General features: G+C 42.4%; 1 protein-coding gene across 2 annotated transcripts in view; it reads left to right on the top strand.

Moving 5' to 3' along the window:
* Positions 1-27,433, top strand: part of LOC137352710 (carcinoembryonic antigen-related cell adhesion molecule 5-like) — a 721,824-nt gene that overhangs the window by 639,789 nt on the left and 54,602 nt on the right. For both annotated transcript variants that reach the window (XM_068018446.1, XM_068018445.1), the window contains 2 exons: positions 22,996-23,271; positions 23,370-23,627. In XM_068018446.1, the coding sequence (XP_067874547.1) occupies positions 22,996-23,271; positions 23,370-23,627 (534 nt within the window). The remainder of the gene's footprint in view (positions 1-22,995; positions 23,272-23,369; positions 23,628-27,433) is intronic.

Genomic DNA, 27,433 nt, shown 5'->3' with positions numbered 1-27,433 from the left:
GGTTCAATGCTGTAAATAGTATTACCCACATTTATACACAGCATTACCAAACTCTGGTATTAAAAAGTGCTCAAAGAGTCCTGGCCATTATTGAAGCTTTTGCAGAGATTATTTAAAATATATGGTAAGTTAAGACTTTCTTGCACATCCTTTCAAAATGTAGATTATAATGTAGGGCAGTGTTCAATGCAAGATCTTAAGCACAGATGCGCGCACAATGTAATATAAACAGGATGCTGCCTGGCTGGAATGTATCCTGTAGCCACCAATCTTCTAAAGCAGCATTGTGGTGGTGAACATATTAAATATGAAAAGTGAATATCAGAAATGCACTGGATTGCCTCAAATGTCCTAATTAGTAAACCCAACAAATCATGGGCACGGAATGCAATTGCACAGCATCTGCAAACACACCTCCATCCTAGAAGGACAGTAGGCACCGTTGACCGCTTCCCGTGCAAGCTGCCTCTCCCCCCACCACTTGTAGATGCCTTTCCTCATGGATTCTGACATGCTGCCAGCCAGAAGCATATTCTCGTACACTTCCAGCAGGTTTCAGCTGATCCAGTCCCACAGAGTTGAATACAACTGGACCAGTAAGCTGTCACATCCGAGAGTTTTTCTCATCTCAAAGGACTGACAGCCTTTGTCAGCTTATCCAGAGTTAGCGGTTGGTCATGAAACCTTTCTCGGCACTGCTGCCAGGTCTGTAGTGTGCATTCACTACCATAGCATTATGCTCTCACTCCCTTCTCAGGGTCACTCTGGAGGGCTTCTTACCCCCAGCCAGAAACATGGGCTCCTTGCTGGCTTCAGCCTCTTGGCTGAGTGAGTCCAGAACAGCGTCCCTAAATCTGGGGCCCTCCCCTTCTCTTAGCATGACATGGCTTCTCAGTCAGTGGCCAAAAGCAATTATCCAACAGCCTACAGTGCATTGCTACAACTTATCTTTTAAAGGGACTGCACCTTTAAATAAGTAAAGCTGCCTGGAGCATATGCTTTTTACTGAATGCTGCTCAGCCCCCTAGAGTGTGCAAAGGACATCTGTACAGAAACAGAGACCAGGGCTGCATGGGGGCCACATCTCTCCGTGGCACAATCATAGAAATGAGGTGGTAGATGAATTTTATGTCTTACACAGCCATTTCCAACAAGTGTGGGCATGTTGCAAACTGCAGCCCCCATGCCCAAAAATCGAGGCAATTAAACTTTGCACCCCAATACCTACAATACCAATTAGTTTGTTGTTAGCAACAGAAACATTACGCTCAACAGACATAATCTGAATAGCTGCCTGTTGAGAACATTTTCCCTCAGTATACCCTTGTGATCCTAAAGGGACAGGCCATGCGAACAACAACACCTTAGCAGCATATATCATTCCTCAACTCAAATCCTTGCTGTCCACTGGATAAAGACTATCACAATGTAAACATTCATTATATTATTGTATAATGCATTATCTGTTGAATGCTTCAATACTGCAGTGATTATACATCATCATCTGATTACCCTGATCAACACTAACATTCTCCCATAGCATGTTTTCTAAACAAGAGAAGTATTGCACCACATAATGCATTATATCCTCCTCGGGTGAAGCTGTGTGCTGAACCAGGCCTGTTACTGTAAAGTTTCAAAATGTAATTGCTATTGACAGGTGATCCTGAAATTAATGAATTAATTATTGTTGGTGAGGACACTAATTCTTCAGACTGGTGGGTGGTTCAGCTCCAGGTCAGTGGAACCCAGTAATAAATAACTGTCTGTTTTTCATACTTTGGATACTTTGAAGTGAAATAAATTTGAAACTTTTACTGACAGATTAAATTATGATCAGAGTTATACTTTATCTATCCAACTATTTACTTATTGTCAACTAACCAATCTGACAACTCACCACCTCAACAAGTGATGTGAGGTATATAATATCACAACATCGCCAGATATTTCTAGATGTGGAAAGCATCGGTTCATGCATCCAAAAAAGACCGTAAAGTCCCCCACTGCGCTATCTAATTGTTTTTTAAATGGGATCAGACTTTTATCTTCTGCTGGGACTCCCTTCAATGCAGTAAGGAGCATGAATAAATTCTTGACGCCAGCTTACAATCTGCCTTCTACCAATTTGAACATGTGTCCTCTTGGTCCTGCTCTCAATTTATTTTGAAGGACTTGTTTGGATTTACCTTTTCCATAGAATTTACTTTTCCCACTTTACAATGAGATAACCTCTTTGAATCCTTTTAAAGCTCATCAGCACAAATTTCTTCATTGTTTCTAAACTCAGTCTCCCCCACCATCACCCCTGCCCCCACCACCAGCAAGCATGGGTTATGTTTGCTTTGCTTCGACCACATGAATGGTACCTTGTGTCTCACGTCACGAGAACTGCACACAGTACACAAGGTGCAGTCTGATCAGGGTGCTATACCATTTGGACATGTCCTTGTCTGACAGGCATTCCATTGCATTGACTATACAGTTCAGCATTGTCTTAGCATTGTGATTGCTAGTCTTCAATGGTTGGAGCATCAGTCTACTCAGAATCCGATATGTTTTAACTTAATCCTGAGCAATTTAAGCCACATTCACACTATACATATATATATCACTCATTTGTTTTTCTTCCTACATACAGTACTTTACAATTTACTTCTCATCCCCCATCGATGTAGAACATTTTAGGAAGGATGTCAAGGCCTTGGCAAGGCTGCAGAGATTTACCAAAATGATACCAGGGATGAGCGACTTCAGTTCTGTGGGGAAACAAGAGAAGTTGGGATTGTTCCCCTTAGGGCACAGAAAGTTAAGGGAAGATTCAAGAGAGCTTCAAAATTAAGAGGGGCTTGATAGAATAAATTGGGAGAAACTGCTTCCACTTGCAGGAGGGTCAGCAACCAGAGGAGACAGATTTAAGATAACTGGCAAAAGAACCAAGTTGAGATGAGAATTTTTTAAGCAGTGATTTGATATAATCTGGAATTCACTGCCTTAAGCAGGGTGGATGCAGATTCAACAGTAGTTTTAAAAAAGGCAATCGGATATATACTTGAATGGGAAATAATTGCAGGGCAATGGGGAAAGACCTGGAGAATGGATCTAATTGGATAGCTGTTTCAAAGAAGCGGCACAGGTATAATGGGCCGAATAGCCGACCTCTGTGTTGCAAGATTTTATAAATGTCATCTGCTATTTATAAATGTTTCTTGGTCCTTCCCCAAATATGCACTGAAATCTCACATCCTTGAGCTTATCTCATAGTCTTTTATGTGCAAATTTATCGAATGCCGTATGCTAGCCTGTTTTACCTTTTCACAGGCAGCTTCCTCAATAATCTTGAAGAGTTTGGTCTGGCAAGATACATCCCCCTTCTGAATTCACATTGGCTGTTGTTTGCAAGTTTACAATTTACAAATAATGAAGTTTTTTTACACGGCGCTGAAGGGAGACTGCTGACTATTTGTGAACTGCTGCTGACAGTCACTGAGTTGAGCGCAGAGAATTAAAATTTCTGTTGTGTTTCTTCAAGTAAACCATAAGAATAGATATGGACATTGATAAATTACGGCACAAATACTTAATTTCCATTTAAATTTCAGAAATTTAACATTTAGATATTTTATACAGGTGGCACAGTGGTTAGCACTGCAGCCTCACAGCTCCAGTGACCTGGGTTCGATTCTGAATACTGCCTGTGCGGAGTTTGCAAGTTCTCCCTGTGACCATGTGGGTTTTCGCTGGGTGCTCTGGTTTCCTCCCACATGCCAAAAACTTGCAGGTTGATAGGTAAATTGGCCATTGTAAGTTTCCCCTAGTGTAGGGAAGGTGGGGATGTGGTAGGAATATGGGATTAATGTAGGATTAGTATAAATGGGTGGTTGATGGTCAGCACAGACTCAGTGGGCCGAAGGGCCTGTTTCAGTGCTGTATCTCTAAAATAATGCCATAATATTAGTTTACAAACACCTGGGGGTGAAATTCAACTTCAGTGGTACTGAATTTCAGATGAGAGTTACAAGTGGCAATAGATGTGATACCATCCATTTTGCATTCCCTCGCAAGTTGAATTTTACCCTCTTGATGTTTTTGTATGATTGCCGTTTTGGTATGGCCCCAACAGAACTACTAAACTTCTCCAAATTGAAATATATTATCAAAATGATATGGAATCATTCATATAATTCTAAATATTGCTGAAAATAGAAACATGTTATCAAAGCTTTTAGTCTTGTACTCATCAGGACAATCTGCAAGAATACCAATATCAGGAACAGCAACAACTTTATACTGTATGAGAAGAGAGTGCTGATTGGTTGACAAGTAAAATCTGTACACACATTTCACCTGTTTCGGCTAAACAAAACAAGTGACAACCATTCGCTGGTTCATTCCCCAAGGCACTGCCTTGACCAATCAGAGTCAGGCTGCCTGGTTTAAATTTCAAACAAAGCTTGGCAGTTAACTGTCATTCACCATAAATGGGTGCATCCTCCATGGCAACGCCTATACCAATCAGCACTCTCTTCTCATCAGTATAAAGTTATTGCTTTCCCTTACACTGGTATTCTTTCAGATTGTCCCAATGGATGCAAGACAAAAAGCTTCAACAACATGTCTCCATTTTCCACAATACTCAAGTTCCGTACTACCAAACGACTACTTATAATTCTAAATGTTCATCTTTCTATAGATAAACCCAGAAAACCTTGTTAGAATGGGAAAAGACTCAGTAATCAAGTTACAAGTTCATGCAGAACTGGCATTGGGCCCTCAGTGAGTCACTGAAACTGGCATCGGACCCTAACCATTCACACTGTGATGCTGACGCTGGTGGGTCCTACCACGACACACTGGGAAACTGGCATTGGGCCCCATGACTACATTGGAGCAACAATTACACCTGCTTCATGCAGGTGTACTTTAAATTGACATCAGTAAAGGCAGAACTGACAGGATTTCTGTCAAAGAATGGGTGTAATCTTGTGCACTTTAAAAAATAATTGAGGGTTGGGATGATCTCCAGGTCCAGATCTAGCACCGGCTGTCAGGTTAGCATCTTCCCAGAGGCCCCATCTGAAGAGGTATTCAAATTAATAAAATTAAACAGTGCCCACAGCTGGCCAGGCCACCCCCGTGGAGAGAAAGCCCCTCCACAGGATGACTGGTGGCCCGCTGGTGGCTGCGGCTCCAGTGGAGAAGTGCGTGTAGGAAGATTCGCGGGCCCCTCAGGCCAGCCGCCTCCAGGCGCCTGCTGGGCTTGGCTCTCAGCAGCGTCACCAATCTCCCACAAATGGATAGTTACTTATGCAGCAGCCTCTGCCGGTGATAACCTGCCTCTGGGAAGATCACTCAGATGTGGGAATCCGATGGCCTGCTGGCCCGATGCTAATATTTCTGACTTGCCTGCCGCTCCCGCCCTCAACCCACTCCTGTGGGAACAAGAAGACTCCAGCCAATATCAGCCCCCCAGTCATGCCTTTGAATGATGTCATAGAATTTTTAAATATACTCTAATACCAGGATCCCAACCCAAGAGTTTTAAAGTCCCGGAATCCAATTTGGAACTGACACCGCCTGTACAGCTCAGTAACTCACCATGCATTTACTCATCAAGGCTGGGCACAGGGGTGGTGTTGCATGCAGGGCGAGGGTTGGGTTAACTGTGCTTGGAACGTTTTTGGAAATTAAAAGGCTGAAAACACATATGTGAATGATTTGACAGTAAATGTTATCTCTACAGTTTAGTGACTTCAGTTTATATACTTGTAGGATTGAGGGTGTGTCAAAAACATGAGGGTGTGTAGTTGCTGTGGTGATGGTAGTGATATACTATAGTCCACTACTAATTTTCATTTTAACATAATTATATTACAATACATTTGTGCATTTATTTTAGAGGGACCGGATCTCCGGATTGCAAAGTATTTTCTGCTTAGCAGAAATGTTACATTTGTAGTGAAAGTCCATTAATTCTGATTTGAAGAACCGTTACTTTTTCATGTACTGCGGACTCAAGCCCACCTGATGAATTGGAATGGTATCTCAATGATACCTCTCCCACAAAAAGGGCAACAACTTATCATTACTAGCATTACTTTGAGTGACAGTGGAAATTATACCTGTCAGGCTTTAACAATTTGACAAAAAGATACAGTGCCTCAACAAAACAAATAGTTGTAGTAGGTAAGTAACACATTTCCCCATTTTATTTCTTTAGTTTGCAGTGCAATGGTGAAGCTGTCTAGTAGTTAATTCTACAAACAGATTGAACTTGGATAGGTCATTGATAAAGAAAATGCAGTTCCTTGGTCCTGTTCGTTTTATTGATAAACTTGTGATAACTTTGCATTTGTTTCACTTAACTAACATATTCAAATAATCTTCATATTGATGCTATAAGAATCAAAATATCAAACTGCTTTAATGCTTGATCTATCTCTACTTGTAAATACATTTCCAAATGCAGACTTCAACACCGAATTCTGAGAAAATGAGACATATCAAGGATGAAAGCTATTTGTTATTTTGTATTTTGTAGCATCTCACACTTGCCATAATGTGTCATTCTAATTATATTACTGAATCCCAAATGTATTTTTAATAATATAGATTTGCTTACCTAATCATGTTCTTATCTCCAAGCCAAAGGATATATTCAGCTCATTTTGGTTTGCTGTCTCCAATACTCCCGCAAACACTTTTTAGGTGGACATTTACATTTTAAATTTTGCATTGTTGCAAAGTATTTTCTGCTTAGCAGTAATGTTACATTTGTAGTGAAAGTCCAGAGATGTATCCCAAACTTTCCTGTGAGGCCTTATTTTTAGAAGTGTGAGACTTCGGAGGAGGGCAGTGTCAGACTGTCGTAGGAGGTAGTTTCACTGGCTGGTTTTGATGTTGTAAATAGTCTTATCCACGTCTATACATAAGTTACCCAAATCTGATAATAAAAAGTGCACAAAGGGTCTCCAGAAGCCCTGGTCACCTTTAGAAACTTTCACAAAGGTTATTTAAAATATAATTTCACACACACTTGCACATCCATGTCAAGAGTAATTAGGGATGGGAAACAAATGCTGGGTTTGCCAACAACACTGGCACCCCATGAAAGAGTAGAAAAAATCCTTTCAAATGTAATTATAATGTCCAGGAGTGTTCACTGCATTACTTTAAGCACAGATGCACACAGATGGCGTTGGGCATGAGAATAGTCAATATAAACACAAAATAAAAACAAAAAGTGCTGGAAGTACTCAGCAGGTCTGGCAGCATCTGTGGCGAGAAGCAGAGTTAATGCTTCAGGTCAATGAGCTTTCATCAGAACTGGCAAAGGTTAGAAAAGTAATAGGTTTTAAGCAAATTAAGTGGGGCTGGGGGGAAAGAGAACAAAAGGGAAGGTGTTGATAGGACAGAGGGTCACAGAGAATAACTGACAAGGAGGTCATGGGGCAAATGCAAAGAGTGTGCTAATGGTATGATGAAAGACAAAGCATTAGTACAGAGAGGGTATTAAATGACAGAATAATGAACAGCCCTAGCCAAAAGCACAAACATGAAAAAAACAGTTGCAGGCACATGGTAAAAAATGAGTAATGAAACAAAGTGAAATAAAATAAAAAATAAAAATAAAGAAGGGCCAGTCATGCTCTGAAATTATTAAACTCAATGTTCAGTCTGTAGCTTACCTAATCATAAATGAGGTGCTGTTTATTTTATTTAGAGATACAGCACTGAAACAGGCCCTTCAGCCCACCGAGTCTGTGCCGATCAAGAACCACCCATTTATACTAATCCTACAGTAATCCCCTGTACCCTCCCACCTACCTACACTAGGGGCAATTTACAATGGCCAGTTTATCTATCACCTCCCTACACTAGGGGCAATTTACAATGGCCAGTTTATCTATCACCTGCAAGTCTTTGGCACGGTCATAAGGAGAACTTGCAAACTCCACACAGGCAGTACCCAGAACCTGGGTCCCTGGAGCTGTGAGGCTGCAGTGCTAACCACTGCACCACTTGCATTGATGGCCACTGAAGCACTGCAGCAAGCCCAGGACAGAGATGTGGGTAAGAGAGCAGGGGGAGGTATAATGAAATGGCAAGTGACAGGAAGCTCAGGGTTATGTTTCCGGACTGAGCAGAAGTGTTCTGCAAAGCGGTCACCCAATCTGTTTTTGGTTTCCCCAATGTAGAGGAGAACACATTGTGAGCAGCGAATACAGTATATTAAATTACCTGGCTGGAATATACCCTATAGCCACCAGTCTCCTAAAGCAGCATTGCAGTGTAGAACATATTCAAGATGCAAAGTCACTATCCCACATGCACTTGATTGATTCAGATATCCTACTTAGTAACCAGCAACAAATTATAACTTGAAAATGTTGATCTATCATACCAATTAGCTTAGAACCAAAATACAATAGAAAAATTACAGCATAGAAGGAGGCCATTCAGCCTACCGCCCAATCTAATCCCACCTTCCAGCACTTGGTCCATAGCCTTGCAGGTTACAGCACTTCTGGTGCATGTCTAGGTACCTTTTCAAAGAATTGAGGGTTTCTGGCTCCACCACCATTCCTGGCAGTGAATTCCAGACACCCACCACCCTGTGGGTGAAAAAGTTTTCCTCCTGTCCCCTCTAATCCTTCTACCAATCACCTTAAAATCTGTGCCCCCTGGTAATTGATCTCTCCACTAGGGGAAACAGGTCCTTCCTGTCTACTCTATCTAGGTCCCTCAAAAGATGTAGCAACAGCAACATTCCTCTCAGCAGACACAAACTAAGCTCACATTGATTATTTTTCCTAAAATATATTCATAAATATAAATTTATTAAAATTTATATGGCTACATTACTTAACAGTTCAAATTTGGCATGACATAACGTTCAATACAGATCAGTTTCTTTCAATAGAGTACATGCGGTGCCTCACTAAACTTCCCATTACAGGTTATATTTCAGTGTACGGTTACATTTCTTGTCAAACATTCCCTGGTGCATATAGCCCGAGGGGTTTTACACAGATTCCAGCCCCTCGGTATACTATGGCAGAGGCTTTATATGTGCCTTTTCCATGTTGAGCCTTTGCAGTGGCTGCCCCAAGCTTTAGTACGTCCCTCAGCATCTTTTCAATCACCTTAAATCTGTGCCCCCGGTAACAGGAATGTGGAATGTGCGAGTCTGCAACACTCGGTTGTGGGCAGTTCTTTGTTCTAGAAAACCAGCACGTTTTGGACAGACCAAAGAGCATCTTTCACTGAGTTAAATTCCTCCAGCAGCTGTTGATGTTTATCTCGGTGTGCATCCTTAGGAACACTGAATGCTGAGCTCGTAGAGCACTGAATCCTGTCTTACGGAATTGCTCGGGATGAACCTCGACAAAAAACACTGCATCTCTTTCTAGAACTGCTTTGTGAGGCACATTCCAGAAGGAGGTGGGTATGGTCTCTTCCCAGCACAGTCACCTCAAGGGCAGTGTGCAGAGACGGTGCAGGGAGGGTTTGACGGGGAAGGCCCTTCTCACCACCAGCCAAACTATATCTTGGCGCTTGTTTAAAAGTTTTGGCAATGAGGCATTCTGCCAAATGAGTTTAATTTGTGGTCAAAGGTGTTTTTCTGTACAAACTTTTCCACGAGGGACAGGTGACACAACATGGTCCGATGGAATTGAGCGGTCCACAGCCTGTGGCCAGCCCATTCCTTTGCAACACCAGGGACAAATAGAACCTCAGCACGTAGTGACACTTGGTGTTTGCGTACTGCGGCTCTTTGCACAGCTATGTGCAGCCAGACAAAGGTGGCCATCAAAGTGTGCCTGTTGAGTGTATTTTACTTCAGTATGCCTTTTGGTCTAAAATGGACAGGCCAACCACTATACATTAGCAGCATATATCATTCCTCAACCCAATCCTTTGATGCCCACTGGAAAAAGGCAATCAAATGTAAACATTCATCATATTATACATTATGTGTTGAATGTGATAATGTTGCTATTATTATACATCATCATTTGATTAACCTGATCAACACGAACACATTCTCCCATAGCATGTTTTTTTTTAAAAATGCACTGAATACATTTATCCCTCTTCGGGTGAAGCTGTGTGACGAACCAGGCCTGTTACTGTAAAGTTTCAATATGTAATTGTTTTTGACAGGTGATCCTGTAGGTAATGAAATATTATTTACCCTTGGTGAGGAAAGGAATTCTACAGATTGGTGGGTGGTTCAGACTGGTGGTCCAGCTCCAGATCAATAGAACCTAGTAATAAATAAATGTCTGTCTGCTTTTCATGCTTTGAATACTTTGAAGTGAAATAAATTTGAAACTTTTATTGATAAATTATGATCAAAATTATACCTTATCTACCGATCTATCTACCCATCAATAAAGCAATCTAACACTCACCACCTCAACCAGCCATGTGAGGTATATAATTTCACAACATCACAAGATATTTCTGGATATGGAAGGCATTGGTTCATCCATCCAGAAAAGACCCTAAAACCATCTAAGTGGTTTGTAAATGGGATCAGACATTTATCTTCTGTTCCTTTATCTGGGACCCCCTTCCATACATTCAGGAGCATGAATAAATTCCTGATGTCAGCTCACAATCTGCCTTTTACCAATTTATTTTGAAGTACTTTTTTGGATTTACCTTTTCCATCGAATTTACTTTTCCTTCTTTACAATGAGATAATCTCTTTGAATCCTTTTAAGGCTCATCACACAAATTTCTTCATTGTTTCTAAACTCAGCCCACTATTGCCCTCAGCCCTACCATCAGCACTCGTAGGTTATCTTTGCTCTGCTTCCACCATATGAATTGGTCTTCTGTGTCTCAAGTCACTAGAACTGCACACAGTCCTGAAGGAATAGTCTGATCAGAGCACTATATTGTTTGGACATGTCCTTGTCTAATTTGTACTCCATTGTGTTGACTATACAGTTCGACATTCTCTTAGCATTATGTGTCCTTGCTAGTTCTCTGCAAAAGGAACTCAGCTAGTCCTATTCCTCTGATCTTTCCCCATAGCCCTGCAGATTTTTCATCTTCAGATGCTTATCCAATCCCCTTTGAAAGCCATATGATCGAATTTGCCTCCACCACACTCTCGGGCAGTGCATTCCAATCCCAACCACTAACCATGTAAATGTGTCTCCTCATATTGCCTTTGCTTCTTTCACCAATCACCTTAAATCTGTATCCTCTGGTTCTTGATTCCTTCATCAATGGGAACAGCTTCTCTCTATCCACTCTGGCCAGACCCCACATCATCCTAAACATCTCTATCAAATCTCCCCCCAAACTGCCTCCTCCCCAAGGAGAACAGCCCTAGCCCCTGCGACCAGCCCAGGCAACCCAAGTCCCCCATCCCTGGAACCATTCTTGTCAATCCCATCTGCACCCCCTCCAAAGCCCTCACATCCCTCCCATCCCTCCCAAAGTGAGCTGCTTGTGATTGCTGGTCTTTAGTGGTTGGAGTATCAAATCCACAAGGAATCCTATATTAGTTTAACTTGACCCCAAGCAATTTTCACACATTCACATAGTACACATATCACCCATTCTTTTCCTTCCTACATTCAGTACTTTACACTTTACTTCTACATCCCCATGAAGCACAACACACTTTATGAAGTATGTCAAGACCTTGGAGAGGAGATTTACCAGAATGATACGAGGGTGAGGGTCTTTAGTTATGTAGATACCGGAGAAGGCGGGATTATTCTCCTTCAAACAATCACTCCACCACTGGTGGCTGTGTCTTCAGCTGCCCAGGCCCTAAGCTCTGGAATTCCCTCCCTAAACTTCTCCGCATTCTGCTCCTTTAAGACGCTTCTTAAAACCGACCTCTTTGAGCAAGTTTTTGGTCGTCTGACTTAAATATCTCCTTATGTGGCTCAGTGTCATGTTTTGTTCTGTAATGCTGCTGTGAAGTGCCTTGGCATGTTTTATTATGTTAAAGGTGATATATAAATATAAGTTGTTGTTATTCAAGCAGAGAAAGCAGGAGTCGGCAACTGTTCAGGTAGTTTTAATTGTCTTCCTCCAAAACTGTAGTACTTGTAGTACAGAATCCAGGTACATGGATCTTGTCGCTAGGTCATTTTAAAACACAAGTTTAAAGGCTTGAAGCAAGACATTTAAAATTACAAAGGAGTGAAAGTAATTACAAAGGATCAAGATCACTGGGGATTGGACTAGATCCAATGGCCCGCCAAAGTTTTGTATCCGGCCCGCCAATCCACCAATAAAAAACACAAATGGTTTGCCTGAGAGCAGATCTCTGTAGAACAGGACTCACTGGGAAGATTGGTGCCGTCAATCAAGTGCTCCCTGCCTGTCTGACCTGCGGAATCAGCCATGGAGAGTGTTCGTGTGAGTAGAACAGATAGGATAGTGCACAGGAATGCAATGAGAGAACTGGAAAAGGAAGGCCTTGAGCCAGAGCAAGCTTTTTTTTAGGCAGATAATCCACATTTTCAACTCTTCAAAAGCCCTGGTTTCTATCAGAGTGTGGGGCTGGTGCCAAATGGCAATGCATTTCTGCTCCTGGTGCATAGTGGGCGAAGGGAGTGGGGGAGGAGGGACAGAGAGAGAGAGAGGAAGAGAGAGAGAGGGGAGAGAGAGAACGAGGGAGTGCAAGGTGGGTGAGGCAGGAGTTGGGGGGGGTGAGGGAGGGGCGAGGGGGGAGGGAGAGACAGAAAGAGACAGGAAAGAGATGGACACAGAGAGGGGGAGAGAATGAGAAAAAGAGAGGAAGAGATCACGTTCACTTGTCTCAGATGGACATCTATCCCAATTCTCCACATCGCTACATCAAGTGTGCGGACAGACATTAACTACTTGTGCAAGCAAAGGCAATGCCAGGTATCTTACTAAATAGGAATAAATCTGTTTTAAATTAGACTGTGTTTTGATTGCATGAGGTTGGCTGTACACTTTAATGCAGATTAATTGCCCCCATTTCCGTGGCTGAGTCAATAATTTTGTCAAATGTCCGTGGTGCAACATATTGGTGTCTATCCCTGAGGGAAAGTTAAGGGCAGGTTTAATAGAGTTTTCAAAATTGTGTGCATGTTTGATAGAGTAAAAAGGGAGAAAGTGAGTCAGTATCCAGAGGAGACAGATTTAATGTGATTGGCAAAAGAACCAGAGTGAGATGACATTTTTTTTTAATGTGGCAAGTTGTCATGATGCAGAATGCACTACTTCAAGGGATGGCGGATGGAATTTCAACAGTAATTTAAAAAAAGCAATTGGATTATATATTTGAACAGGAAATAACTGCAGGGCAATGGGGAAAGACCAGGGGAATTTGATGAATTGGGTAGCTGTTTCAAAAGAGCCATGCGGACATCATGTGCCGAATGGCCTACTTCTGTGCTGTAAGACTCTGCCATTTTCTGTGTTTCAGCCAGCATCTTGATCTTTCCCCAAACTTGCCCTGAGATCTCAGATCCTTAAACGTAGCTAGTAGTCCTGTGTGGAACTTCATCAAATAACATTTGCAAGCCTAGAGACACCGTGTATTTTGCTTTCTTCCTCAGTAATGTTAAGCAATTTGGCAAGGCAGGATATTTCCGCCTCTGAATTCATGTCGGCTGTTGTTTGCTCGTTAATTGTTTACAAATAATGAACCTTATTCCTCATAATTTAATTTTTACCTGGTGCTGAAGGGAGACTGCTGCTGACATTCACAGAGTTGAGTACAGAGAGTTAAAATTTATGTTGTGTTTCTTCAAGTAAACCACAAGCAGAATAGATACTGACATGAATAAATTTCAACACGAATACTTCTTGTCTACTACGATTTCAGAAATTTAACATTTAGACATCTAATGATGTTGTAATATTAGTTTATAAACACCTAGGGTGAAATCTGACTTCAATAATTTCAGACAAAGCGTCATCAATAGTGACAGATGTGATACCGCCCATTTTGCATTCCCTCCCAATTCGAATTTCACCCTCTTGATGCTTACATTGAAGTTACTTAATTGTCCTTTTACTACAGTCTCAGCAGAACTATTAAATTTCTCCAAACCGAAATGTTTTCTCTAAGTCATGCGTAATCATTAATGTTATCTTGAATATTCATTTTTCTATAGATAAACCTGGAAATCCTCTTGGAATGAGCAAGGTCTCAGTAATCAAGTTACATGTTCATGCAGTAGAAGTTTAATGATCAATCTGTTACTGTACTTACCAAAAGGCATCATTTGTAATATTTACCCAGTGACTAGCTCAGTTTTAAACATTTCAAATCCACAGATACAAATGTATAATCATTTTACTCTTTGATTCCCCAATCTTATGCATTTGCATTATTTTTAACATCACTGACATGCTTAAACAAATATTTCCCTTCCGTTAGTTCAAAAGGAAAGTAACAATCTAATGCCGCTTGAGTGCCGAAGTATTAAAACTGATTTTATTTTTAATTATTACTTGTTTTCCCCAATCTTGTTTTGTGGAGACGGGAACACCTTCGTTAAATGCATTCGATAAGCAATTCACTTGTGCTTGACCTGCTATTTGCAAGATTACAAGAAATGAAATCCTGTCCATGCCTATGGCCTTCCCTTTCCAACACATTGAATAGAAAGAATCAATCATCACAATACTGTGATATATAGTTGGTGGAACTCAGTTCTGGAAACAATGACATGCATTTTTAGCTTGTAGAGAGGTTGTTCTGTATTAGCGATGCCTTCTTTCTGGGGGATGAGAACACTTGGATTTGGTCAGTGGCTCAGACAAACACAGCACACAAGGACACAGGCAAAATAAACATAGAAAACATAGGAAATAGGAGCAGAGTAGGCCATTTGACCACTTGAGCCTGCTCCACCATTCCACTAGATCACGACTGATCTTCTACCTCAATGCCATTTTCCCACAGTATTCCAATATCCCTTGATATCTTTAATATCTAGAAATCTATCGATCTGTCTTGAATATACTCAATGACTGAGCCTCCACAGCCCACAGGGGTAGAGAATTCCAAAGATTCACCACCCTCTGAGTGAAGAGATTCCACCTCAACTCAGTCCTAAGTGGCCTATCTCTTATTCTAAGACTCTGTCCCCTGGTTCTAGACCCTTCCCCCCGCCCCTCGGCCGAGGGAAAGATCCTTCCTGCATCTACCCTGTCGAGCCCTCAAAGAATTTTGTATGCTTCATTGAGATCACCTCTCATTCCTCTAAACTCTAGAGAATATAGGCCTCAATCTCTCCTCATAGGACAATCCCGCTATCCCAGGGATCAGTCTGGTGAACTTTCTTTGTACTCCGTCTATGGCAAGTATATCCTTCCTTAGGTAAGGAGACCAAAACTGTACACAATACTCCAGGTGTGGTTTCACAAAGGCTCTGTACAATTGCAGCAAGACTTCTTTACCCCTGTACTCAAATCCTTTTACAATAAAGGCCAACATATCATATGCCTTCCCAATTGCTTGCTGCATCTCCATTTAGCTTTCAGTGACTTATGAACAGAGACACCCAGCTTCCTTTGGACATAACTTCCCAATCTCTCACCATTTAAGAAATACTCTGCATTTCTGTTTTTCCTACCAAAGTGGATAACTTCACATTTTTTCACATTATATCCCATTTGCCATGTTCTTGCCCACTCAATTAGCCTGTCAAAATCCCCTTGATGCCGCTTTGCATTCTCCTGATAACTCACATTCCCACCTAGTTTTGTGTCATCAGCAAACTTGGAAATATTACAATTGGTCCCCACATCCAAATCATAGATATAGATTGTGTATAGCTGGGGCCCAAGCACTGATCCTTGTGGTACCCCACTAGTCACAGCCTGCTAACCTGAAAATGACCCATTTATTCCTACTCTCTATTTTCTGTCTGTTAGCCAATTCTCACTCCATGCCAGTATACTACCCCCAATACCATGTGCTCTAGTTTTGCTTACTAACCTCCTGTGTGGGACCTTATCGAAAGCCTTCTGAAAATTCAAATACACCACATCCATTGGTTCCCCCTTATCTACTCTACTAGTTACATCTTCAAAAAATTCTAACAGGATTGTCAAACATGATTTCCCTTTCATAAATCTGCCCAATCCGACAATTATTTTCTAAGTTATCACATCCTTTATAATAAGAATTTTCCTACTGATAATGTTAGGCTAACAGGTTTGCAGTTCCACATTTTCTCTCTCCCTCCTTTCTTAAATAGTGGGGTTACATTTGCTACCTTCCAGTCTGCAGAAACTGTTCCAGAATCTATAGAATTTTGGAAGATGATCATTAACGCATCTACTATCTCTACAGCCACCTCTTTCAACACTCTGGGATGTAGACCATCAGATCCAGGGGATTATCAACTTTCAGTCCTATTAATTTCTTCAGTGCTACTTTTTTACTGATACTAATTTCTTTCAGTTCCTCATTCTTGCTAGTCCCTTGGTTCTCTAGTCTTCCTGGGAGGTTTTCAGTATTTTCCTCCGAGAAGACAGACACAATGGATTTGTTTAGTTTCTCTGCCACTTCCTTATTCCCCATTATAAATTCTCCTGCCTCTGCCTTGAGTGGGCCTACATTTGCCTTTGCTTATTTTTTCCTTTTTACACACCTATAGAAGCTTTTACAGTCTATTTCTGTGTTTCACACTAGTTTACTTTCATATTCCATTTTCTATTTCTTTATCAGTTTCTTGGTCCTAATTTGCTGAATTCTAAAATGCTCCCAATCCTCAGGCTTACGACTTTTTGGCACTTTATCAGCCTCTTCCTTTGAACTAAATACAATCTTTAACTTCTCTTGTTAGCCATGGTTATATCACCTTTCCTGCTGGGTTTTGGTGCCTCAAAGGAATGTAAATTTATTGTAAACCATGTATTAATTCCTTAAATGGTAGCCATTTCCTGTCTACTATTATACCTTCTAATGTAGTTTCCCAATCTACCACAGCTAACTTTCCCCTCATACCTTCATAGTTTCCTTTGTTTAGATTTAAGACCCTAGTTTTGGATTGAACTACATCACTTTCAAACTTAATGTTAAATTCTTTCATATTATGGTCACTCTTCCCTGAGGCTGCTTTACAATAAGATTATTAATTAGGCCTTTCTCATTGCACAATACTAAAATAGTCCATTCTCTAGTTGCTTCTTCAACATACTGTTTGAGAAAACCATCTTGTACACATTTCAGGAATGTAATGTGATATCCTGCTAAATGAATACCAACAATAAAATTAATTGTAATAAAATGCTTCCAGATTAAAGATGGTACCACAAACCTAAATTTAAGTTTAAGATTGGCAATATTAGCTCAGGATGCCTTGTGATATTATTACAAGCAAAATACTGTGGATGCTGGGAATACTCAGCAGGTCAGGCAGTATCTGTGGAGAGAAAAACAGAGTTTACGTTTCGGGTCTGTGTGACCTTTCATCAGAAGTGACAAAAGTTAGAAATGTAATGGGTTTTGAGCAAGTGAAACGGGGGAGGGGGGAAGAAAAGCAAAAGGGAAGGTCTGTGATCGGGTGGACAGCAGGAGAGATTAAATGACAAAAGGTTTCATAGTACAAAGCCAAAGTGGGGAGCAACGAGACAAGTAAAGAAACAATGTGTCTGGATGAGGTGTAAATGACAGGATAGCAGCTGTACAAATACAAAGTAAAGCGAGTAAGAAAGAAACGAAGGACGCGGGAAAAAGAACTGAACCAACAAAAAAAGCACTAGAAAAGAAAAATGGAGGCTGAGGTTATGATCTAAAATTACTGAATTCAGTGTTGAGTCCCGAAGGCTTTAAATGCCCGTCGAAAGATCAGGTGCTGTTCCTTGAGCTTGTGTTGAGCTTCATTGGATCACTGTGGCAGGCCAAGGATAGAAAGATAAGAATCAGAGAATTGAATTTTTTTTTCCAAAAATATACATTATTCATAAATATTTGTAAAAAAAAATACATTACAGAACAGTTCAAATTTGACATTTCGGAAAGTGCAATAGAGATCAGATTCCTTGATGCAGAACATGAGGTGCCTCACAACTCTTTCCATTCCATTTTATGTGCAATGTACATTTGCATTACATAGCAAAAACATTTTTGGGGCATACAGTCCGACGAGCTTTACACGGGCTCCAGCCCCTCGGTATACTATGGCGGAAGGACCTTACACAGTGGCTGCCTCAAGCTTTAGTGTGTCCCGCAACACATAGTCCTGGACCTTGGAATGTGCCAGTCGTGCCAAACTGCACGATGTCTTCAGTAAACCAGCAGACGGAGCGCAGCGTAGATACACATGGTCAAGATCGGACGGGTCCGCCCGTTCCAGGATTGACTTCCTGTTTGTGACTTGTCTCACAGTCAGATCCACCGACATCAAGCCGGTGTTCTTCTCCGACCACTGCCTCTTACTGGCCGACTGTCACTTACAGGCCGACCAGCGGGTTGGCAGGGGGACATGGAAGCTCAATGCTACATTGCTAACCCTAGAGAATGATGAGGAACGCAAAAGGCATTACAAAGGTTGGAGAACCGTGAAACCCCTCTTTGAGTCTCCAGTTCACTGGTGGGAGGCGATCAAGGAGAACATCAAGAGGTTCTTTATCTTCAAAGGTGTTCAGAGGGCGAGAGAGAGAGACAGAGGGAAATGTCCCGACTCCAGAAAAATATGCAAAATCTGCTCTGGCTGCAGTTGATGAGGGTCGAGGTCAAGGAGGATCTCCATGAGGTGAACAGTCAGCAGGCCTCGCTCTTTGCCACGAAGGCCTCCAAGATCATCTTCTGGTCCAGAGTCTGCTCCATTGAGCAGGATGAGATGTGCTCATGTTACTTATTCCAAAAGGTACACAGAGAGAGCTCTGTGATCAGAAGCCTGAAGGAAGGGGATGGCTCGGTAACGTCTTAGCAGTCCGACATACTATCGACCAGCAAATCGTTTTATGCTGGGATGTATGACGTGAAGCCCACCGACAGCAGAGCCTCCCAGTCCTTCCTGTCATCTATCACAGAGGTTTTACATGACAGCATGAGGGAGAGACTAGACAAGCCGCTAACTCTGGACGACTCGACAAAGGCCATCAAGTCCTTCGAGACGAGTAAAACTCCCGGAAGCGATGGCTTACCGGTTGAGTTGTATTCAGCCCTGTGGGACTGGGTCGGCCCGGACCTGCTGGAAGTATACGAAAATATGCTCCTGGCCAGCAGCATGCCAGAATCCATGAGGAAAGGCATCACCACCCTCATCTACAAGCAGAAGGGGGAGAGGGCAGAAATCAGAAATTGGCGGCCCATCTCACTGCTTAATGTTGACTACAAGATTCTGTCAAAAGTCATAGGCAGTCGAGTCAAGTCTGCTCTGGAGTTGGTCATTCATCTTGATCAGACCTGTACTATACCCGGCAGGAAGATCTCTGATAGTCTTGTGCTACTCAGGGATACGATTGCCTATGTACGGGACAGGAGGGTGGACACCTGCCTCATCAGCCTGGGCCAAGAGAAAGCTTTTGACAGGATATCACACACCTACGTGATGGACGTGGTCTCCAAAATGGGGTTTGGGGAGGGAATCTGCAATTCAAACTGCTCTACGTGAACATCAGTAGTGCAGTCTCAATCAATGGGTGGAAATCAGGAAGTTTCCCGATCCGAGAGGCTGTCCTCTCTCCCCTGCCTTGTTTGTTTGCCGTATTGAACCTTTTGCTGGGTCTATTAGGAAGGATGCGAGCATAAGAGGGGTGACAATCACAGGCAGTGGAGGCACTCAGGTTAAAACCTCCCTGTACATGGATGACGTCACCGTCTTCTGCTCGGATCCGCTGTCTGTGCGCAGACTGATGAGCATCTGCGACCAGTTTGAACTGACCTCGGGAGCCAAAGTAAACAACGGCAAGAGCGAGGCCATGTTCTTTGGGAACTGGGCTGACCAATCCTTTGTCCCCTTCACTGTTAGGTCAGACTACCTGAAGGTGCTGGGGATATGGTTCGGAAGGGCCGGGGCGTGCACCAAAACCTGGAAGGAGTGAGTAGCCAGGGTACAACATAAGCTGAGCATGTGGGAGCAGCGATCTCTCTCCATTATGGATAAGAACCTGGTCATCAGGTGCGAGGTGCTCATGTTGTTGCTGTACGTGGCGCAGGTCTGGCCCATACCCCACTCCTATGCTCTGGCGCTCCTGGTCACCCAAGCCATTTTCCGCTTCATCTGGAGATCCAAAATGGACCGGATCCAGAGGGACACGATGTTCAAACCTCTGGATAAGGATGGGAAAAATGTACCCAACATCGCCCTCATCCTGATGACCACCTTCGTGTGCGGCTGCATCAAGCTGTGTGTAGACCTCCAGTACGCAAACTCCAAGTGTCACTGCGTGCTGAGGTTCTATCTGTCCCCGATGTTGCGAAGGATGGGATTGGTCACATTAATGCGGAACGTTCCATCCAGTTGGACCGTGCCATACCACCTATCCTTCATGGAAAAATTTCTGCGGAAAAACACCTTTGACCACGAATCCATCAGGCAGTGGTCCACACGGAATGTCCTCAAGGCCCTCCGGGAAAAGGAGATGGTGCATCCTGTTGTATGGTTCCCCGAGCAGACTGCCAAAGTCATTTGGCGGAATGCCTCATCACCAGAACTTTCAAAGAAGCACCAAGATGTAGCTTGGCTGGTGATGAGAAGCGCCCTCCCCGTCAGATCCTTCCTGCACGCCCGAAGTCTCACCCGCTCCGCACAATGCCCTTGAGGTGGCTGTGGTGGGGAAGAGACAGTTGCCCACCTCCATCTGGAATGTGTCTTTGCAAAGCAGGTGTGGAAAGAGATGCAGTGATCTTTGTCGAGGTTCATCCCAAGCAGCTCTGTAACACAGGAGTCTATGCTCTACATGCTGTTCCCAGGGACGCACACCAAGATAAACATTAACTGCTGCTGGACGACTATCAATTCAGTGACAGACGCCCTTTGGTCTACCCGAAACTTGCTGGTCTTCCAGTGCAAAGAGTTGTCCACGACCGAGTGTTGCAGACTGGCATATTCCAAGGTCCAGGACTATGGTCTAAGGGAGGCACAAAGCTTGTTGAAGGGGACAAAGGATTGGTCAGCCCAGTTCCCAAAGAACATGGCCTCGCTCTTGCCGAGGTTTACTTTGGCCCCCGAAGCCAGTTCAAACTGGTCGCAGATGCTCATCAGTCTGCGCACAAACAGCGGATCCGAGCAGAAGACGGCGACGTCATCCATGTACAGGGAGGTTTTAACCTGAGTGCCTCCACTGCCTGGGATTGTCACCCCTCTTATGCTCGCATCCTTCCTAATAGACCCAAAGCTTGGGGCAGCCGCAGCAAAGACTCAACGGGGAAAGACCTCTGTGTAAGGTCCCCCCACCAAGCTGTACTGAGGAGCTGGATCCATGGAAAACCCCTCGAACTGTATCCGGAAAATATTTGTTTGCTGTAAAATGTACATGGCCTGAAAAATGAAATGGAAGGGTTGTAAGGCACTTACGCTTCTGTATTGAAGGAAACTGATCTCCTTTGCACTCTTAGTATTTTTTGACTTGGTGCTGTTTGGAACTGTTTTGTAACGTATTTTTTACAGATTTTTATGAATAAAGTATATTTTGGAAATAAAAAAAAATGTGCCAGTCCGCTACATTCAGTCATAGACAACTCTTTGTACTGGCAGACCAGCAAGTTTTGGGTGGACCAAAGAGTTTCTTTCATCTGAAAAGACAAGTAACAGGAACCTCAGGGTCATGCTTGCAGACTGAAAGGAGGTATTCTGCAAAGCGGTCACTTAGTCTGCATTTAATCTCTCCAATATAGAGGAGACCGCATTGTGAGCAGCATATCCAGTATACTAAATTGAAAGTAAATCGCTTGGAAGGAATGGTTAGGGCCCTGGATTGTGAGAAGGGAGGAGGTAAAAGGGCAGGGGTTGCATCTCCTGTGCTTGCATGGAAATGCTCCATCGGAAAGGGGAGAGGTGTTGGGGGTGGTGGTGTCCAAGCCGATTTTGTTTTGTGATATTATTGTCTACCTTTTTTAGACAAGTGTTACTCTCTATATTTTTAATGGTCAACATTGCTGCTGGAATAATCTGCAGAGGAATATCTTATTACATTAAGCTTTCGACTTGTAATATAATTGAAAGCAATTGCTGCCTTAACTGTTGGTCTTCAAATCAAATCTCAATAGATATTATAAGGGATCAATGCTTCATGCAGTTGCGTGATAGTTCTGTTTAATGCTAAAATAGATCTTAACTTGTTTATTTTAATGGCTTAATATCTTCTTTTAAAAAAGCAAAGACAGAATGTTAAACCAATGCCATAAATCTTTACCAACTGTAAATTCTCAGCTCATGTTTTTAATCAGATTTTTTGCCATTCAATGGAATGAATGGTATTTTTCTCACTATTGTGCGATTACTTTCGATGATAAGGGAATATATGTGATCAATAAAAATACAATCCAATGAGACAAAAATCACCACAGATGGTGTAGAAACCAACAAAATGAACTTGAATGAGGAGGGAGCACTGACTTCCATCAACTAGAGATGCTGAAAACACACCAGAACCATTAAACTCGAAACAAAATTTAAGCAATGGTAAAAAGCAAATTCATCTCGAAGTGCGACAGTATTCTTTCACCTTCGACAGAACTCTAGCTATGCTTCGATAAACCATATTTTTCTCTGTGTTACTCAATCTCACTAATTTATCATCATTTTGCAAGTGTTATTTATGTCCTTTTCTAACCAAAACAACAATTTAAAATCATCATTATCACACATAACTGCAGATTTTATCGTTACCTACATGTCACATTTTATCTTGACATTAAATCAGATCTAGTTTGTCTGGTTTCTAATTGAATTTGAATTGAAAGCCATTAAAAAATAAAGATGATGAATTTAAGATGGGAAGTTTACTACCCTGTCAACCACTGAATGGGGTGTAGAAAATTATGTAACCCCGTTTCCTTTTTGATTGTATTTACAGAACGAGTTTCTAACGTCACTGTATCGTCCAACAATTCAAAACCAATAGAAAACATCGATACCATTTTACTAACTTGTCACGCTTCGGGCTTTGTACAATTGTGGACATGGTATAAGGATAATCAGGCTATCTGGGATAATGACAGAATACTAACATCTCCGGACAATGTTACACTGACTATAGTCAGCGTTAACAGAAACGATTCAGGAAGATATAAATGTAATGCAAGCAATGATTTTAGCAGCGATTCTGGAGATACCATCCTGCTAATTAATTGTAAGTACACAGGGAGCTCAAAGCATTAGTTTGTATTTAATATTAGTGATAATTTTAGTTACACAGAAACCCCATTATTTTCTTGAATTTTTTTGTAGATGGACCAGAGAATGTCATTATTGCACCCCCAGGGCCAATTTGGGCAGAACTAGGAAAACCTCTTGAATTTCATTGCTCTGCTCCATCAGTCCCAGCTGGTGCATATGAATGGTACATTGGGACTAGGCTGTTAAAGACAGGACAAACTTACAACATTGCCTCAATAAGCTCGGATCATGCTGGGAATTATACTTGTCAGGTTAATAACGTCATAACCCTAAAGAACAGTAATGCTACCGTACAGGTAACTGTTCAAGGTAAGTAAATGTTTCACAATATATTTATTTCATCAAGATCTTTGGAAAAAAATTGTAACCCTGATGTGCTTTACTTTACAAATGTTCGTCCATACTGTTATTTCTAACTTAATAACAAAAGAATTGTTAAGATTTTCATAATGAAATATGATTCAAAGGTGTTAGACCATGGAGTTTGGATAAGTTCTAAAGACATTAAACATAACATTAGACATCTACCTGTTAATTTAATTTCTCCAATGACATCATAGCAACAGATAAAGTTTAAATCAATTTTGAGAAAAACTTTGGTAGCCTATTTTCAAGAACTGCCCATCAACTCTATCAGAATGCCATTTGACTCCTGTTTCTGTCCTACTGCCTCAGAAACTCAGTAACTTACTGCAAGTTGCACCTTAGATTATGCTTGTAGACTTCTTTGGCCTCCTGGTCTTGAGAGACAATAGGTAAGTGCCTGGAGCTTGTCAGTGGTTTGTGGAGCAGCACCTGGAGTGGCTATAAAGGCCAATTCTAGAGTGACAGATTCTTTCACAGTCACTGCAGATAAAATTGGTTGTTGGGGCTGTTATACAGTTGGCTCTCTCCTTACACTTCTGTCTCTTTTCCTGCCAACTGCTAAGTTTCTTCAACTCGCCACTTTTTAACCCCGCCTTTATGGCTGCCCGCCAGCTCTGGCGATCACTGGCAACTGACTCCCACGACTTGTGGTCAATGGCGCAGGACTTCATGTCATGTTTGCAGACATCTTTAAAGCGGAGACATGGACGGCCGGTGGGTCTGATACCAGTGACGAGCTCGCTGTACAATCTGTCCTTGGGGATCTTGCCATCTTCCATGTGGCTCACATGGCCAAGCCATCTCAAGTGCCACTGGCTCAGTGGGGTGTATATGCTGGGGATGTTGGCTGCCTCGAGGACTTCTGTGTTGGAGATACAGTCCTGCCACCTGATGCCAAGGATTCTCCGGAGACAGCGAAGATGGAATGTGTTGAGACGTCGCTCTTGGCTGACATACATTGTCCAGGCCTCGCTGCCGTAGAGCCATGTACTGAGGACACAGCCTTGAAACACTCGGACTTTTGTGTTCTGTGTCTGTGCGCCATTTTCCCACACCCTCTTGGCCAGTCTGGACATAGCAGCAGATGCCTTTCCTATGCGCTTGTTGATTTCTGCATCGAGAGACAGGTTACTGGTGATAGTTGAGCCTAGGTAGGTGAACTCTTGAACCACTTCCAGAGCGTGGTCAGCAATATTGATGGATGGAGCATTCCTGACGTCCTGTCCCAAGATGTTCATTTTCTTGAGGCTGATGGTTAGGCCAGATTCATTGCAGGCATCCACAATCCTGTCGATGAGTGTCTGCAGACACTTTTTCGTGTGGGATGTTAATGCAGTATTGTCAGCAAAGAGGAGTTCCCTGATGAGGACTTTCCGTACTTTGGTCTTCGCTCTTAGATGGGCAAGGTTGAACAACCTGCCATCTGATCTTGTGCGGAGAAAAATTCCTTCTTCTGAAGACTTAAACGCATGTGAGAGCAGTAGTGACAAGAAGATACCAAACAGTGTAGGTAGGAGAACACAGCCCTATTTCACGCCACTCAGGATAGGAAAGGGGTCTGATGAGACACTGCGATGCTGAATTGTTCCTTTCATATTGTCATAGAATGAGGTGGCGATACTTAGTAGCTTTGGTGGACATCTGAACTTTTCTCGTAGTCTGAAGCAACCACGTCTGCTGAAGAGGTCAAAGGCTTTGGTGAGATCTATGAAAGCCATGTAGAGGGGCATCCGTTGTTCGTGGCATTTCTCCTGTAGCTGGCAAAGGGAGAACAGCATGTCAATGATGGATCTCTCTGCTCGAAAGCAGCACTGTGTCTCAGGGTAGACACGCTCAGCCAGCTTCTGGAATCTGTTTAAAATGACTCAAGCAAAGGCTTTCCCCACTATGCTGAGCAGGGAGATTCCACGGTAGTTGTTGTAGTCACTGCAGTCACCCTTGTTTCGATTAGAGATACAGCACTGAAACAGGCCCTTCGGTCCACCGAGTCTGTGCCGAACATCAACCACCCATTTATACTAATCCTATATTCCTACCAAACATCCCCACCTGTCACTATATTTCCCTACCACCTACCTATACTAGTGACAATTTATAATGGCCAATTTACCTGTCAACCTGCAAGTCTTTTGGCTTGTGGGAGGAAACCGGAGCACCCGGAGAAAACCCACGCAGACACAGGGAGAACTTGCAAACTCCACACAGGCAGTACCCGGAATCGAACCCGGGTCCCTGGAGCTGTGAGGCTGCAGTGCTAACCACTGCGCCACTGTGCCGTGATGATATTGGCATCGCGCATGTCCTGTGGTACTGCTCTCTCATCCCAGCACAGGCAAAGCAGTTCATGGAGTGCTGAGAACATAGCAGGCTTGGCACTCTTGATTATTTCAGGGGCAATGCTGTCCTTTCCAGGGGCTTTTCCACTGGCACGTTATACAAGACTGATCTCAGAGACCATTTAATACCACTTCAGCTTCTATAGGTACGTAAAAAGGAAATGTTTGGCTAAGACAAATATGGGTCCATTACAGGCAGTCAGTAGAATGTATAATAGGGGATTGAGAAATGACATCGAAGCTAAATGATTACTTTGTGTCTGTTCTTCACTGAGGAAGATACAAGAAATCTCCCAGAATTAAAGATCCAAGGGATTGGGGGAGTGAGTAATTGAAGGCAATTAATATGAGGAAGAAGGTTGTATTGGAGAAATTAATGGTGCTGAACATTGATAAGTCCCCAGGACCTGATATTCTACATCGCAGAGTGTTGAAAGAGGTAGCTATGGAGATAGTGGATGCATTGGTGATCATCTCCCAAAATTCTATAGATTCTGGAGCAGTTCCTGCAGATTGGAAGGTAGCAAATGTCACCCCACTATGTAAGAAGGGAGGGAGAGAGAAAACAGGGAATTACAGACCTGTTAGCCTTACATCAGTCATTGGGATGAGGTTAGAATCTCTTCTAAAGGATGTGATAAATAGACACTTGCATAATAATGATCTGATCGTCAACATGGATTTATGAATGGGAATTCATGTTTGACAAACCTGTTGGAGTTTTTTGAGGATGTTACTAACAGATAAAGGGGTGTTGGTGGACATGGTATACTTGGATTTTCAAAAGACCTCTGATAAAGTCTCCCACAGGAGGTCGGTTAGCAAAATTAAAGCACATGAGATAGGAGGTAATATACTGGCATGGATTAAGGATTAGTTAACCGGCAGAAATGGGTAATTCTCGCGGTGGCAGACTGTGATTGCAAAGATCAGTACTTGGACCCCAGCTGTTCACAATTTATATCAATGATTTGAATGTGTAGACCAAATGTATTTCCAAGTTCGTGAATGACACAAAACTTTGATGGGAATGTGTGTTGTGAGGAAGATGCAAAGCGGCTTGAAGGGGATCTGGAAAGACTTATGAGTGGGCAAGAATGCGGAGATGGAATATAATGTGGAAAATTGTGAGGTTATATACTTTGGTAGGAGGAACAGATATACAGAGTATTTCTTAAATGGTAAGAGATTAGAAAATGTAGATGTACAAAGGGACCTGGGTGCCCTTGTCAATAAGCCACTGAAAGCTAACATGCAGGTGCAGCAAGCAATTAAGAAGGCTAATGGTATGTTTGCTTTTATCGCAAGAGGATTTGAGAACCGGAGTATTGAAGTCTTGCTTAAATTGTACAGAATCTTGGTTAGACTGGAGTAGTGTGTGCAGTTTTGGTCCCCTTATCTTAGGAAAGTTAA

This window comes from Heterodontus francisci, chromosome 39, assembly GCF_036365525.1.
Source record: "Heterodontus francisci isolate sHetFra1 chromosome 39, sHetFra1.hap1, whole genome shotgun sequence".
Classification (NCBI taxonomy): domain Eukaryota; kingdom Metazoa; phylum Chordata; class Chondrichthyes; order Heterodontiformes; family Heterodontidae; genus Heterodontus; species Heterodontus francisci.
This window is presented reverse-complemented; position numbering and strand designations above follow the sequence as displayed.